General features: G+C 34.6%; 1 protein-coding gene across 4 annotated transcripts in view; it reads left to right on the forward strand.

Annotated features, from left to right (window-relative positions):
* Window positions 1-17,165, forward strand: part of FSD1L (fibronectin type III and SPRY domain containing 1 like) — a 73,862-nt gene extending 56,697 nt beyond the window's left edge. For 2 of the 4 annotated variants that reach the window (XM_032860764.1, XM_032860768.1), the window contains exons 9-14: window positions 168-297; window positions 924-956; window positions 3,997-4,097; window positions 4,542-4,793; window positions 8,488-8,576; window positions 13,585-17,165. In XM_032860764.1, the coding sequence (XP_032716655.1) occupies window positions 168-297; window positions 924-956; window positions 3,997-4,097; window positions 4,542-4,793; window positions 8,488-8,576; window positions 13,585-13,707 (728 nt within the window). In that variant the 3' untranslated portion in view covers window positions 13,708-17,165. The remainder of the gene's footprint in view (window positions 1-167; window positions 298-923; window positions 957-3,996; window positions 4,098-4,541; window positions 4,794-8,487; window positions 8,577-13,584) is intronic. The other 2 variants (XM_032860765.1, XM_032860766.1) reach the window with 2 other exon arrangements.
* Window positions 17,166-17,605: the final 440 nt, after the last annotated feature.

The raw sequence follows: 17,605 nt of genomic DNA on the forward strand, positions 1-17,605 counted from the left end.
AAATTATAGCCTTATCTTTGGGACTTTAAATGCTAGCATTAGCAATTTGAACTTTATTCTTTATCTACAGTGTTGAATAAATTAAGTAGGAAAATAATATGATAGTTGTGCTTCAGAATATGGATATGTTCTATATTTTTTGAAAATTGAAATATTGTTTTGGACAGCACTAAACTTCAGTTTGGACAACTCATCATCCCATTTGAACCTGAGAGTTGAAGATACCTGTGTAGAGTGGGATCCTACTGGAGGAAAAGGTCAAGAAAATAAAATGAAAGGGAAAGAGAATAAGGGCAGGTAAGCCATTTCATTAGATCTGTTATGTGGACACATGTTTTTACATTGTTTTTTACTTGACAGTGGCTTATGAAATTCTTACTTTATACATTAGTATGATTTGTGATAGGTTAATAACACCAAAGTGAGGAATATAATACTGTTAATCAATTGAATTTGTTTTAACATTTTCATTACTTTTTCTTTCCTAATCCTCTTTTTACACATTTTATTTCAGCATTCCATTTCTTTAAAGTTATATCTAGAGCAACTTGAACTGCTTAAGAGAGAAGTTCCTGAATTTTAGACTTAGAGATTACATGTCTTACCTGAAGGTCTGCATTAAATGACAACTTTTAGCATGTATAGTCCCATTGTCTTGCCACTGCAGCAACCTTATGAACCAAAGAGAAAGTCTTTGGACCTTTTGTTGATGTCAGACTTACTTAGTCTCCAAAGTATGGGAGCCTCTTTCTTTTTTAACAGAGGAAAATTTTGCTCAAACTGAAATAAAGTAATATCACTGTGAGTTAAAACAGTGAATCAAAAAAATTTTTCTCAGCAGGCTTTTGATCTAATTTTATTATAAGCTGTTAAATTTAAGTTATAAAGCAGTCTCTTAACAGTTGCCTATTTTTATCTAACAGTGTCCATGTTACTTCACTGAAGAAACATACAAGGTGATGATCTATGTCTGTCTGGTTCTAGGACTTAGTATATCTAGCTTGGCTGAATAACTTTAATTTTTCTTTTAACCAATAAGCAGAAGCCATTGCAGTGCTTTCATAAGCTAAAATACTGCTCTCTGTAGATTGTCTGTATTGGTAGCTTATGTTTTGAATTTACAGCATTGTAGTATGCTGCATACTCTTTGGATTATATTGTATATGGTAGCAAAACAAAGAGCTCTGCTTTAAAGTCTTTCTTGAGTTATTTTCACTCATCTGATTTTTTTCTGCATTTACTTATACCTGGCATCTTTCTTGTGCTGTATTCAATATATCTAACATTACAGCTTTGTTTTTATTTGTATTTGATACAAGGCAGGTTTGAAGTGTTCTGTATTGTAGTAATCACGCAGTTTTAGAAGCATCAAGGATAAAAAATAAAGGTTATTACTGAAATTACTAGGACAGTGCTCAGAAGGATGAATCAGTTTGAACTGCACAATTAATCAGGTGCTAATTTGAAGATACCACATATTTTTACCAGAAACCAGAATGTATTTCCTTTTTAAAATCACTTCCTTTTTTTCTAGTTTATCTGCTCATTATTAGTGAAAGTGATTTCAGGGTTAGCATATCATAAACTATAAAATGTTTCTGGATTTAATAGAGTGTATGAAGTTTCATTTGGTCACTTCGAGATTTTTAGATTGCTTATATTTAGCAGTTCAGATCATATTATTTCTCTTCCTCTTCTCCTTTTTAAGGGTATTTTATGTGTAGGGTGCTTCTGGAATGTTATGTACATTTATTCTTTCCATAAATATTTGTTCACTGTAAGGTGTTAGCTGGATGTGAGGGTTATAGGGATAAACAGTGTTCCTGCCTTTAAGATATTTGCCCTAGCTTATGCATATGAAATACGTATCTATGAAAAAAATAACAGTAATATGAGGTAGAGATTACATGGAATGGTAAGCAAGATAAAGGATTTTAAGGAAGAAAGGTGTCCTGAGCTGCCAGGTTTTAAGGTGGTCAGGACATTGAGCCAAAAGGAAGGTAGCAGTCAAGGCTTTATTCACTTACTGATAGTGCAAGTAAGAGGCCTCAAAGGAAAGACTGCTAGCTCTCCTCAGTGTTCCATTTTTCCCAACAGAATGGCACTGGGTGAGGGTCAGGTAAATGAAAGCAGATTGCAAATGGTGGTTATCTGGAGGACCATCTCACTGCCAAGAGAGCCCCAAACAGAATGCTCTTCCTGTTGTTTTATGGACCTGAGACCAAGAAGAAGGGAGCAGAGGAAAGATTAGAAGTGGAAAAGTATTGGGATGGAGTGGAGAGAGTGTCCTCAGACTACATACCTCACCCCTGCCTCCTGGAAGGAGGTCTATACAGAGGCAGCTGAAAAGGTTTTGGGGGTAGGGGGAAGTATCTCTGAATAGAGGTGCTTAAGCTAGGAATACAGATATGCATATGAGCACTGGGTTGTGGTGGGGGTGGATTGCATCTCCCTTCAGAAGCTGTGGTAAACTAGCTAAGTACCAAGTCTGGTATGGGAAAGGCAGCCCTTCTAGGCCTATCCCTAAAAGCCGTTTGTAATTGGGCCTAAAAGGCTACACATAGGATTTTGGCCTGGAGCTGGATTCCTCGGAAGAATAATTTAATCTGGTAAGATCTGGAAAATCTTCATTGACCAAATTTATAAAATAATAAAAAAGTAGTATTTAGCTTGGTTCTCAAGAAAGTAGAAGAATGCATGCCATTTGGACTTGGATTGAGAGAGAGAGAAACAAGAAAAAAGGCACTGAAGCAGGTTGCCTGAGTTTAAGGAACACTTTAGCTGCTACATTTAGCTAAATAGTGCTGTCTGGGGGTGGTGAGAAGGCTTGAAAAGCAGATTGGGACCAAATCCAGACGGACCTGAAATGCCAAGCTAAGTTGTTTGTAGGCAGTAAGGAAGTACTGGAAGATTTTAAAGTAGGCATGTCCGACTTAGGTTTATCTGGTAACAGTGAATGAGATGAATTGGGTGGCAAAGAGATCATTTCAGAAACTAGTAAAACGATTTAGAGTGCAGGTAAACAAAGAGTCTTAATTTACACAGTAAAGATTCAAAGGTATTGTTCCAGAGGAGAGGTGGAAGGATCGTGTTTGACCTAGGACAGCAGTAGCTGTCGTACGGCTTACAAAAATGTTCTTAGGGTTGGAAGTCTAGAATGCTGCAGTGGAAGAGTCCTCCTCATTTAACTTTTTTTGAAATTCAAACTGCCACTCTTAATAGTTACGTTTGTTTGTCTTTTCTCCATGCTTTTCCCTTTATTTCTTTACTACTGGTAAGTTATAATTTTTTTTCTGTAATGCGGTGATTCAGTATAATTGAAATGTTATTTTTTAGGCATCTTTGGGTTTTGATTTATTTTGCGTTTTTCAGATTTAGTGAAAGGCCTAATACTGTCCTGTTTATCATATCATATAATTTGATGTAAGGGGAGATCAAATTGAATCTTGTCCATTTTAGTAGGAGAAATGCTTTATAACATTTTATATAATCCTGTGCATGGATTTGGGCATTTGCTATTTCTTCTTCTTAAGAAGAAAAGATTCACAACAAAAATACCTGCTGCTTATGAAAAGGTTATTTAGTTTTCATTATATTCGTATTTTTGCCATTTCAAAATTTAAATTTAGCTGCAAGAAATGTAAGCTCTATAATCCATTACCTTTCTTGAGTTCTTTTCTTCTGTTCGGTTCTTTTGTTTTCCTTTCTATCTTGTCGCATTTTGGCATTGTTTCTTATATCAACTGTGTGTTCTTTATATAAGCTTTGTTCAGTCTGCATGATATAAGTGTTCAGCCTGCTTTGTGTTGATGACTTCTTACATTTCAATGTTTATAATTGACAACTCTGATAATAATTCAGATAAAAGTAAAATGGTGTTATTTGTACAACATAATTAAACATCTTTTCAAAGTTTCATTTCATGATTTATAATTTTAGTTTGTGAAACATTTATAGTATAGAATATTTGTTTTTCTTTTTTTCCTGTTTATATAGAAGTGGCACACCATCCCCCAAACGGACATCCATAGGCTCCAGGCCACCAGCAGTAAGAGGCAGCAGAGATCGTTTTACTGGGGAATCATACACAGTGCTGGGTAGGATAAACATCGTCTTCATTGTCAGTTAATATTAAAGACGTCAGGGTCACACTCATGGGCTTTCCACTCACTTAGAGCTGGAGTGGCCTGTGTACTGAATGAATATTTGCAAGTTTTTCCCTCTTGAAACCTGATTACTTTTGGCAGGTTTCAGGTTATCTAATCATTGATTGCTTCCGTTTACATAGTACTCTACATATATGCATATCTCTTGAGGAGATAGTAAGGAAGAAAAGTTCTAAAGCCTTTTATAAATCAGAAAAAATAGTAGTAAATAACAAAGTTATAGCAGGTACTCTGCATTTAGTGTCTGTGTGTTAATATGGTTATTTTTCTGAATCGGATTTTTTGTGCCATTTTGTGGGATGAGAGATGGGTAAAAATCTGTGTGACTCATAAGGAAGAAGTTAGAGCCAAATTTACCTTTCTGATCTTTTGCAGGAGACACTGCTATTGAAAGTGGACAACATTATTGGGAGGTCAAGGCCCAGAAGGATTGTAAATCCTACAGTGTGGGAGTAGCATACAAGACTTTGGGGAAATTTGACCAATTAGGAAAGACAAACAGTAGTTGGTGTATCCATGTCAACAACTGGCTACAGAACACATTTGCAGCAAAGCATAACAATAAAGTCAAAGCCTTGGATGTTACTGTTCCTGAGAGAATAGGTGTATTTTGTGACTTTGATGGGGGTAAGTTTACTGATTTTCTCATAAGTCATTTTTGTCATAGTTGCTTATATTCTAGTACTTTTCATTGGCAATCCTTCATATACAGTTTTCATTATTATGGTGGTCAGGGTGTTTTGATCTACTAGGATTTGATCACAAACATAGTTTCAGCTCTAGAATTGACTGGAAGGGATGTTTGATGTTTGCCTGAAGCCTTATAAAAGCACTCATCTATATATATGCTTAATAAGTCTGAAAGAATGATTTCCTTAATTTAGTCTTAAGCATTAAAATTTTTTCTGTCCATTTTAATTCCTACCTGACCTATTTTATTACCTGTAAAGAATGGTGGAGTCCGGGGCGCCTGGGTGGCTCAGTGGGTTAAGGCCTCTGCTTTCGGCTCAGGTCATGATCCCAGGGTATTGGGATCAAGCCCCGCATCCGGCTCTCTGCTCAGCAGGGAGCCTGTTTCCTCCTCTCTCTCTCTGCCTGCTTCTCTGCCTACTTGTGATCTCTGTCTGTCAAATGAATAAATAAAATCTTTAAAAAAAAAAAAAGAATGGTGGAGTCCGATTTTTCAAGTTGGAATGGACCTTAGAAATTGTCTAGTCCACCTGCTATACAGTATAATATCCTTATAGTTATTTCATCAACTATATCTCATGTAGTTGTCACTCCTATACTTGAAGAACTTTCTAATGTGAAGCTTACTGTCTTAGAAGACAGCTTATTTCACCATTGGATAGTACTCAGTAGTAGAAGGTTTTTTGCAAATTGACACTGTTTCCTTGTAACTTCTGAGACTACTGTCTTTAAATTTTGTCATCTGAAGAAACACAGAATTATGTTCCCTAATTCACATTAAATGATAATATTTATTTGTTTAAAAACTATTAACATCTTTTGGTCTTTTTCCAGACTGTATGTTCTCTCTACCATCAGCCATTTTTCTTACAGCTTAATTTTTCCAAATCTTTATAAGCTGCTATGGTTATATACTATGTCAACATATTTCTTAAAGATTGGTTCTCAAAGTAGGTCATGCAACTTCTGACCATCATAGGACATGCGATTTGTCAACACAGTTTCTAGTAATATGACTTAATGACTAGCTTTTTGAACTAGGTTATTTGATAAGTATCTTTTCTACTGTCATCTATCTATATCTATATCTATCTGTCTACATATATGTATATATATATGTATATATATATATATTTTTTTTTTTTTGAGAGAGAGATAATAAAGTGCATGAGCAAAGCAGAAGAAGTGGAAGAGAGAGACTCTTAAGCAGGCTCCATGTTCCAAATGGAGCCTGACACAGGGCTCAATCTCATGACCCTGAGATCATGACCCAGGCTGAATTCAAGAGTCAGACACTTAACTGACAGCCTCCCCAGCGCTCCTGTAAAAATGTTGAAGATGAAATTGTCAAACTAGGAGGAAAAGTAATTCCCTAAATACTTTTCTCCAAGTTGACACTTTAAGCTAATAAAACGTAATTTTACTGTTTTAAGTAACATCATGTCCAAATAATTTGCTGAGCTTCTACCTAGTTACTCAAAAGAGAAAAGTTAACTTTGGCTTGATTTAATTTTGGTGATGACATGTAGTTTTGCAGCATTCTTTTTATAATTTCCCTGGGGATACATGTTATTATTGACACTTTTTTTTTTTCTTTTCCAACTCTCAAAATAGCTTTTGCTTATCTTTTTCTGTCTCTTTTCTCATACTTTGTGGTTCCTCAAAGATACTAGTGAGAAGTGTAATTGCTAGCCTAGAGCATAGGGTACAGGAAGGGGTTGTAATGTAGGATGGAATCTGATTCTGAGAGCCTTGAATAATAAGAGGCTTGATTTTTTTATAGTAGTCGAGGGAAGGGGGTTTTTGTGCATTTTAGAAAACTATAGTCATATGATGATAACCTCATTTTAAGAAATATTGGAGAGTAAGTGGTTAAATATGGAAGAGATTTCAAATATAGGGTAAGACTTTTCAGGAGTCAGTCTTTAAGCAGTGCAGGCAGGACCATGTTTATCTTCTTAGGTATTACATCCTTATTGCCTGGCAAGTGCATTTACATGGTAAGCCATTAATAAATGTTTGTTGAGTGATTAGTAGTAACAAGGGCCTGAGTAGTGGGGAATCAGGAGCAATGGATTTGATGGTTCTGACAAGTAGACTTCATAGGACTCAATAGATAAATATCGTTTGGAGGGCGAACAAAGAAGAGTTGAAGATGACTGAGATTCCAGCCAGTGTGGTCAAGGGGATGGTATGTCATCTGCAGCATAGGGAACATAGTCCTGGGGAAAGATGAGATGCTAGCAGGACAACCATGTGGCATGGCTGGCTAATACTTAGAAATTCAATGTTAGAAGTCGGAAGAGAAGTAGAGCTAAAGCTAAATGTTAGACACAGTATCACAGAGTGGCTACTGAAGAATGATTAAATGTTACTGCTCTGCTTTTTGCTAACTTTGTGACCATACATAGGTTGCTTAATGTTTTGAGGTACTGTATATAAAGAACCCAGTGCTTTAATGGTAGACATAAATACTAGTTTCTCTTCTCTGTTTGGTGACAGCTGAGTCATTAAGGAAATATTATAGAGAGAAAACGGAACCTGGACAAGCATCTACATTCAGAATAGGAGAAAAGGAGACAGAAGATATCCTCAGGGTTAGAGATACCATGGGACAAGAATTTCAAGAAGCAGTAACAGATGTAAGGAGGCCAGGTTGGACAGCTAGGTGGTCAGAAAGTTATTTTAGTTGCATGGTCATGTTGAAAGACTGTGAAGGTATTTTAAAAATTAACAAAGCAGGGGCGCCTGGGTGGCTCAGTGGGTTAAGCCGCTGCCTTCGGCTCGGGTCATGATCTCAGGGTCCTGGGATCGAGTCCCACATCGGGCTCTCAGATCAGCGGGGAGCCTGCTTCCCTCTCCCTCTCTCTCTGCCTGCCTCTCTGCCTACTTCTGATCTCTGTCAAATAAACAAATAAAAGCTCTTAAAAAAAATTAACAAAGCAGAAGCAGTGATAATCATGATTTCAGAGACTGAAATGAGTATGGCTTCAAATGTTTGGAAGACAGAGTTTAATAGAATAAGCCTTAAATTATAATAGGATTTGGGTATAGAGACTGGTTAGGGTAAAAATGAGGAAGAAATAGCCTGGTTTTAACTGAGTTAAGGAAACCATTTGTTAAATAATGATAAAACAAATAGTTTATAATTGAATAAATAGAATAGTGCCAGATTATAGAAGCATTATGGAGATCCTGAAAATCAAGAGAGAAAACTAGATTTGGGCTTTCTCTTTTCTTTTTTTTTTTTTTAAGATTTTATTTATTTATTTGACAGAGAGAGATCACAAGTAGATGGAGAGGCAGGCAGAGAGAGGGGGGCGGGAAGCAGGCTCCCTGCTGAGCAGGGAGCCTGATGCGGGACTCGATCCCAGGACCCTGAGATCATGACCTGAGCTGAAGGCAGCAGCTTAACCCACTGAGCCACCCAGGCGCCCCAGATTTGGGCTTTTTCTTAAGCATGTATACTACTGATTTTCAAGTGAGAATTTCTGAGTCTAGTCGTTACAGTTTGTAATTTTAAAAAAGTGCCAAAATACATATTATTACTTGCACTCATGATGATATGTCAGATTTAATTAAATGTTTCATATAATAAATTAGGTGTGTGTGTTTTTTTTTTCCCTTTTAGGTCAACTTTCTTTCTATGATGCAAGCTCAAAACAGTTGTTGTATTCCTTTAAGACGAAATTTACTCAGCCAGTACTACCTGGCTTCATGGTTAGTACCTAATTTTTATTTTATTTGGTTTGGCAACTTTAAGGAGAACAATCTTTGCTATATATTTGGGGAAGCCAAACATCTTTTTTTTTTTTTTTTTCCATATTCTTCCCTCTTTCCCTAATCTACCTCTCCCAAATCTGTGGTAGTATCTTTTGGTATTTTTATTGAAGTAAATGTTATTACATAAAAGTATGTGAATTATAAGAATGCAGTTTGATGACTCTTTATAGGACTGCACACATTTTTGTAACCACTGTCTAGGTCAAGAAATGGAACATTACCAGAACCCCATAAGTCTCCTTGTGCCTATTTCTAGTGCCTACTGGTCAGGCAGCAAAGTGGTGTTAGTATCTTGAGTTTTAATACCATAAATTCATTTTGCCTCCTTTTCAACTTTGTATATTGAATCCTGCAATATCTTTTTGGTTCAACATTATATTTGTGAGATTTATCCTTGTTCTCTGTGGTGTGGTATTCATTCTTATAGTTTCCCATTGTATTTATATGTACAGTTTTCCATTATATGACTGTTTCATCATTTATATATCTGTTGGGTTCTTGAGTGGTTTCCCTTTGGGGCATTAACAAATAGAATAGCTATGAATATTCTTATTCATGTCTTTTGGTAAATGTATGTATATATTTCCATCAGAGTGTATAACTAAGATTAGAGTTCAAGATGATATGGTATGTAATCAACTCTCGTAGGGTTTTTCAAGGTTGTTGGTTATACTAATTTATTGCTAGTAGTATATTACAGTTTGATTCTTCCACATCTTTATCAACATCTGGTAGTATCTTTTTTAAGTTTTAGTCCTTCTAGGGGGTATGATATATTGAATTGTGGTTTTTCATTTGCACTTCCTTGATGACTAGTGCTGTTAAAAGTATTTTTTTTAATGTTTATTGACTATTTAGGTATATTCTTATAAAATCGTTGCTCAGGTCTTTGCCTGTATTTCTATTGAGTCCTCTTCCTATTTCTTATTGACTGATCTGGAGTTCTTTAAATACCCTGAGTCTTTTGCCAGATACATGTATTGTAAATTTCTTTTTCACTCTGGCTTTCCTTTTCCCTGTCTTTTTTGGTGTCTTTTGGTGAACAAGAGTTGTTAATTTTAATGTTGCTCAATTTATCAATTTAAAAATTTATGGTTAGCCTTTCTGTATTCTATTTAAGAAATCTTTTTTCAGGCTGCCTGGGTGGCTCAGTTGGTTAAGCAACTGCCTTTGTCTTGGGTGGAGTCCTGCATCAGGCTCCCAGCTCAGTGGGGAGTCCGGTTCTCCCTCGGCCCCTCCCTCTTCTCCTGCTCACACTCTCGGGTGTGTGTGTGCTCTCCCTCAAATAAATAAATAAAAATCTTAATTTAAAAAAAAAGAAAAGAAATCTTTTTTTCACCCACAGAATTAGGAAAATATTCTTGTTTTCTTCTAAAAGCTTTTCCTTGTGCTTTTTTTTTTTTTTTTAATGATGGAAATTTTTTTTTTCTTTTATTTTGTACCTTCAGATGTAGACTGCATTTGCAACACAAGTACATTGTAGAATTGCTATGTTTGGTATGAAGTTGGGGTCGACTTATGTGTAAGGAATTCTTAAATTCCTTGTGGGTATCTGCTTGTTCCAGGACCATTTACTGAGATGATGAATCACCCTTTTCTACTGCAGTGCAGTGTCATCTTTGTAAAGTACTAGATGACAGTCCACATGTGGTAGGCAGACACACATATATTCAGGACCACTCAATTTCAGGTTGATTTGTGCAAGGAAAAGTCATGCTTCTCCATACAAAATGAAACTTGGTTTGAATTTATTTATTAAGCAGATGTTTCTGCTTCTTCCAACTCCTTTATCCTCTCTGTAAGTTTGGGTTACTGTGGGGAGTTGTGCAATATAGTCAAGAGCCTCATTATTCTGGCTAGACCTTTCCTTAATTTGGGGGGCTACTTCTAGAATGGTATATTTCCATTGTAGGGTTGGTGGAATGTTTTATGTGTCTTCTTCCATCATTACCCTGACTGTAGCTTCTCAACTATGAGAAGAAAGTATTCAGGGTATATGTGGGTTTAAACACAATACTTTTAAATCTCATAATTCATAGTGATAATTCACTTTGGATACCCTGAAATCTTAAATTTATAATAACCAAGACTCTTGGTTTTTTCATTAAAAGGTAAAAGTGATCGGTGAATGAAGTTATTCATAGAAAAATACTTAAGGATTTAGAGAAAGTTTTTATTATTAGTACTTTGCCACAAACCTCTGCTGTATTATGTGTTTTGGGCTGTTTTTCCAAGTAGGCCGATCAGGAACAAATTTTTTTTTACCACATGAAGCTCAAAGTAATTTTTTCCCCTACATCTAAAAGGGTCGATTTTATGTTTGAGTCTTTCTCAAATAGGCATGTATTGTGAGTTTATTGCTTTTTATTCCAAATAATTAAGCCATAATTACATTAGTAAGTGTTGTAAGATGCTTGAGGAAATGTATTTTCAAACTGGTAGGAATAATTTTTTTTCCTTCATTGAAGACTTTATTAACTAGGTAACTGTTTAATTTTTTGTGTGCAAGATTAATTCTCTTTTTAAAAGTAAGCTTTATTGAGGATAATCTATAGGAGTATACAGTTCTTTGGGATTTGACAAATGCATACAGTTGTGTAACACCACTGTAATCAAGACATTGAACATTTCTATCACCCTAGAAAAGTCATCTTCCTTTGTAGTGGACCTCTCAGATCATAACCAGCCCTGGCAATCACTAACCAGGTTTTAGTCTTCATAGTTTTGCCTTTTCCAGAATATTACAGAAAAGGGATTGTATGGTATGTAGACTTTTGATTCTGTAGCATAACGCATTTGAAATTCACCGATGTTTTGTTTATCAGTAGTCCCTTCTTTTTATTGCTGGTGAGTGTCTGTTTTATTACTGACTGTGTATGTACCAAATCTTATTCATCTACTCACCAGTTGAAGGACTTTTGGATTCTTTCCAGTTTTGGGCAATTTTGAATAAAGGCACTGTAAACATTCACAAATGCGTTTTTGTGTGAATATTTGTTTTCATGTCTCTTGGGTAAACACCTATGAGTGAGGATATAGATCACTTGGAAGTGCATGTTTAACTTTAAAAGAAACTACCAAAATGTTTTCCAGACTGCATTACTTTTGCATTCCTACTAGCAATATATGAAAGTTCCCCACATTCTTGCCGTTATTTGATATTGTCAGATTTTTTGTTGTTCAGCAATATTAGTAGGCATGTAATAGTATTTCATTGTGGTTTTAACTTGTATTTTCCTAAGGATAAATGATGTTGAGCAGTTTTTCATGTGCACATTTGCCATTTGTATAGTTTCTTTGGTGAAGTATCTACAGTTTGTTTTTTTATTGGGTTACTTGTTTTCTCATTAATCAGTTTTAAGATTTCTTTATGTGCGATGGATATGAGTCCCTTATCAAATAACTGTTTTACAAATATTTTCTCCCAATTTGTGGCTTTTCTCATTTTCTGAGCATTTTGAAGAGAAAATTTTCATTTTAATGAAGTCCTATTTATCCATCTCTTTCTTTTGTAGATCATGCTTTGCCTAACTCAAGTTTACAAAGATATTTTCTTTTGCATTTTTCCTAAAATTTTATGGTTTTAGGTTTTACATATAGATCTGTGATCCACTTTGAGTTATTTTTTGTATATGGTACCAGGTATGGTTTGAGATCTATTTTTTTGCATATGGATTCTGAGTGTTCCAGTGCCACTGGAAAAGACTTACTGAAAAAGGCTTACCTTTCGTTATTGATTTGCCCCTTGCACCTTTGTGCTAGATGTTTTGAGTAAATAGGTTTGGAAATCACTTAAATAATTTCCAAAGAAGTTATAAAGTAGGTTTTATAATCACAGAGCTGCTTTTGTGTTTGGGGAGTTATCATTACTGAACCTGCTAGTTTTAAAAAATTGGAATGTTAATCATACAGTTATAAAATTCACAGGTCAATACATTCTTTGGTACAATACCGTAATCACTTAGTAAGTACTAAACACTTTAGGGCATGGTTGGTGATTAGAATATTTCAAGAGTTTCTAGAATATTTCAAGAGTTTTCTAGAAGGTCCCTTGTCTCAAGCTATGTCTGCTACAAACCAGCATTAAGGATAATTTAACTGATCCATTCTTTCTATTTTAATTCTTTTGAGTCTGTTCCAAATCAGTTATTACTCGCCTTACTGAATGGTACCTACTCTGTTTACAAGCAGAGCACTTTCATCTTTCATAAACTTACATTTATGGCAATTAATAGACTGATAATATGGTTTATCTGGATATTGCCATTTGCACTTTTCTCAGAAGTCTTTAAAGAATTATGAAAGAGTTTTTACTGTTAACAAGTGAGGGAAGAAAATAATGGGTTTTCCTCTGTTTACACAGGAGTGTTAGATTCCTATAGTCTCAGGCCACACTTCATTATCACAATCTAAGGGAAATTGGCTCTTTGTGCACTTCTCTTGGTTGTGAAGGTTAGCAACAGTAATAATAGCCAATGTCTTTTGCCTATTAACCCTAAAAATTTCATCTGAAAATTTCTGCAGCCCTTAGTTCTTCTATTGTGTGCAGCTCCAGTGGGTTCCGCTACCGCAAAGACTTCTTCTGGCCTCGCTGGTTTTATTTTTTTTAATTTTAAGATTTTATTTATTTATTTGACAGAGATATCACAAGTAGGCAAAGAGAAAGGGGGGAAGCATATTCTCGGTCAAGGGACCCTGAGATTGTGACCTGAGTAGAAGGAAGAGGTTTAACCCACTGAGCCACCCATGCGCCCTGGCCTCAGTGGTTCTAAAAGACTCTTGAGTTAGGCTTTCCACTTCCCCTCAGTTCAAATATGAAGGTTATCAATTTGGAATTTGTTGATGTTCACATATGTGGCATTTTGCCTTTCAAAGGGAACTTTAAGGGTCACCGAAGTTCTAATGATTTGAAAGCTGACTGAAGCTTTGTTTTGTCTTTTCTTAGGTTTGGTGTGGTGGACTTTCTTTGAATACTGGGATGCAGGTTCCAAGTGCCGTGAGAACACTTCAGAAAGCTGAAAATGGAATGACTGGTTCAGCTAGCAGCCTAAACAATGTTACGCAGTAATGCTTACTCAGAATATGTTTACCCCCCTTCTGATGGGGTGGCCTTTTCTGTGCAGTTGCTAATCACAGAAATTTATGAGTGGTGGAAATCAGGTTTGCTACGCTCTGCTTTAAGGCCTGGAATGTGTTACCATTAAGCATCTAATGCAAAGTACTCACAGGAGTCTACTGTGCAGTATCTTCAAGCAAGCAGACACCAAGCAAGAAACTGATGCTTTGAAGAATAAATGGGAAGAAAGGCAGTGTTTAAATAATTATATAGAAACTAATTTTTTGTGTTTCTTGGATTACTTTGGCTCTTCTAATATGTTTAGTTACATATTGTAGCCCTAGGACCTGAGAGGAAAGCATTTAAAGCTTGTCCTCTTTCCTCTACACTTTTTCTTTATCTCATCACTACCTATTACTATTTTCTTACACCGAAGCTTTAACAAAAATACAGTCTTAAAAGATTTTCTAAAAATTGAAATAATTGGTTCGGGATACTAGAAAGGTTTTCTTACAATGGTTTATTTTTCTCCTTTTGTAAGTAAGTTGAGTTTTGCTAAATTATCCTCTTTTGTTTACTGACTAGATTGTATATCATTTTCTCTTTTTCAAATACCGTGATATTTCTCTTATGGTTAAAACTCAAAATAGAGTGGATAGGAAGAGTTTCTAGACAGAGTAGCTTAAAATCACTGATAATTTAGTTTTTTACCTGCTGCACTAACAGTGGCAAAGGGGGATATGCTTTATGTGTTGCCTTGTTTAGTTAGACTTCTTTTCATTCCATCATTTTGGATGATGGATAAGATTTTCAAAAGCTTTCTATTCTCTGATTTTGTTGTCTAGTTTAATACTACCTTTAATAGTTATCTTGGTAAAATTCCCACTTGAATTTGGTAATAATTGATAATTATACTGATTTTTAATATTTCAAGCAGGAATGAAATTTTGTTAAAGTTACATATGAGGTCAAAAAACCTACACCATTTAAGTTTTATCTCAGAAGGATAGGTTATAAAGGGAGGTGCCTGAAACTCTACTGAAGTCATTTATGTCTCCTTTTTAATAAGATTTGGAATGGTTTAAGGAAGTGTTTTGAAAAATTCCTATGTATGTAAATTCCTATTTATGCCACATAAATTTTTCAAACGTAACTATTAAGAGGTTATTTTTCTTTTAATCCTTTTGCAGCATTCATTTATTTTCTAAAAGGGTATAATTCTTCCAAAAATCATCATAGAAGAATCTTTCCCAAACTTAGGGAAAGTGTCTTAAACAATGAGTAAAACCCATGCATGGTTATTGGGCAGAACATACCTATTTTTTAAAAAATTGGTTAAAATTTGTAATACAAGTTCTTTGAGCCAAACTGAAAGTTGTGATTACAGTATTTAAGGATCCCTTGAGCATTCTCATGTTGACTTTCTTTCATTCTCATTTTAAGTGTATTGTGTTAAGATAACCTTCTCCCAAAAAGTGACTGTTGCTGCTTATAGCTGAGTTACCTTTTACAGAAAGGCCTGTGGAAAAGGGATAGCTCATTCTCTCTTAAAGTTTACTGCTTACTGATAGGATGTTTTGTTCATTGGTAAAACAAACCTAAACGAGAAATTTTATTTGAACTTGGTATTCTTTTCTCAGAAGACATTTATATCTGTCCACCATTGTCTCATGACATATTGGTAGTTTTTAAGAGAGTTTTAAAGGTAGTTTTATAAGGCAGTTGAGAGAATGAAATATGTCAATAGATACCCTTTTGATTCTCCAAACAAATAGAATTTTAGTTTTTGTTCTTCCTAGAGATATTGAAAAAAAATTTTGGGTGTTCTCTTCCCTACAGTGGGATTATTCAAGGACTTAAGGAAACAGGAAGTTATAATTCTCTTTCAGAGTCAAATCTGAAAGCAGTAATTTAGTGGTGGAGCTGCTTTAATGTGAACAGTGTTACACATGTATATTTTAGCAAAAATAACACAGAAAAAGCCAGAAGTTCTTGTATAAAATTTTTTACTGTTATGTCTTATGTAATTGTCTTCTCTTTAATTCAGTGCCTTCTTCCTCTAGTATGCTCTTGTTCCATGCCCCATGCAGTATCAACTGACGTTTGAGCCAGAGACCATTATGTTATTATACTGGTGAGGGCCTTCTATTGCAGGGATGTGAAGAGGAGATAATAATCAGGGGCTGGAGGAGTGCATATGAGTCTTTAATGTGCTCATGCCTTCATTTGAAACCCTTCATATAAACTTTTCTAATACTCATTTGGAAAATTCATTTGAAGTAGTAACAATTATTACTTCAAAATAAGAATCTGAGGTATTCCTCTTACTGTGCTTCTTAAAGGTCTCTAGATATAAAGAACAAAACGTGGAGGGTTTTGAGTTTGTATGTGTTAAGTTAAACTGGAAGAGTTTGCCACCCTCATTTTCAAACTAGAAAATAATCAACAATAGTGCCTATTTAAATAGTCTCACATTAAGGTAACTATTAACTTGAGGATAATATATAACATTCTCATTGTTATTTGAATTAAAAAATAGCCTTTTTGCTCAATTTAATGCATTATGGGAAGAGAGTATACCCTTTCAGACATTCTTTGTTAGTTTACTTATTACTATTTGTTTTGGCCGGTCAAACATGATTGCTTTCTATAAAAGAAATGCATGAGAGGTTGACAGTAATGGGTGTATTACAGGTATAAAAAAGTTGTCATATAAAAACAGGCATTTAGTATTTCTTTAGCAGTTGAATCCCAAATCAGTCTTAGTAAACTGAATAAAGAAATGAAGGAATTGCCTTAAGCACTTTAGAAAAGATTTTTTTTAGAATTCATTTTGACTATTTGGGCTTACCATGTCACATATGTCTTTAACTTTTGGTAAATATGTATATATCAAACATTTGATAACTGAGAGCACATAGAAATTTAATATACAGTGATTCTTTGAAGGTTTCGGGTGTAGATAAACAAAATGAAGGCATTAGAGGTGTGCCTGTCTGTACATGGGTTTTATTGATGGCATTTGGTAATGTCGACAAACCGTTAACTGCCACTATACAGCTAGACTTGGCCTACTTTGTTCTGCAAACAGTAATTTTTTCCCTGTATTATCTTTTAAAGAAACATATGGCTTGGTTTTATTTGCTCATTTATTAAAGTATGAACAGTATCATGTATAATTGGAATTTTTTGTGACTGATCCTTGGTGGTACAAATAAAGTAAATAATTTGTAATGAAAAAGTTTAATAAGGCTAACATACTCCATTTCATGACTACCTATACTTCTAAAATTAGAGTTATTTATTTTTGTTTCTTTTGAAAACATGGAAGAAAATTGGAAAAGGATATACACGGAAAATGATTATTTCAAAGAGTATTCTGGAAGAGGACACTGTAGACTTCTTACTATAAAATATTGTGGTTCCAAGCTAAATATACTAAGGACTGTATTTTCAAGTCAACATAATTCTTATTTTAAAAATCTTTTATCATAATTCTTTTTTTAAAACCTGTGTTTATTAGATCAGTGTCCATTCATCAGCTAATTCATACAACAGATATTTAAGTGTTTGTGATATAGCATCGATGCTTTGTATTTAGATTTCCATAATTAATGAAGTTTGATTTACTGTGCATATAATTTTACTTTTGAGGAATGTGACAAAGTTTGTATATTAAAAACAATGTTTTGTTAATAAGTCAGAAATTCTAAAAAGTAAATTTGTTATGGTTTACAAAAAATTCAAATTAACTGCTTATAATATGGTTCACTTTATATAGTCACAAAAAATGGGTCTAGAAAACTTTCTTCCCTGATTTTATTTTAAACTGGATATATTCTTTTACGGAAATGTGTAGTCAGCATAAATTTACTCAACACCTGAGTAACCATAAAGTTATTTGCTATTT

The sequence above is a fragment of the Lontra canadensis genome, unplaced genomic scaffold (assembly GCF_010015895.1).
Source record: "Lontra canadensis isolate GAN:19392208 unplaced genomic scaffold, GSC_riverotter_1.0 scaffold19, whole genome shotgun sequence".
Lineage (NCBI taxonomy): Eukaryota > Metazoa > Chordata > Mammalia > Carnivora > Mustelidae > Lontra > Lontra canadensis.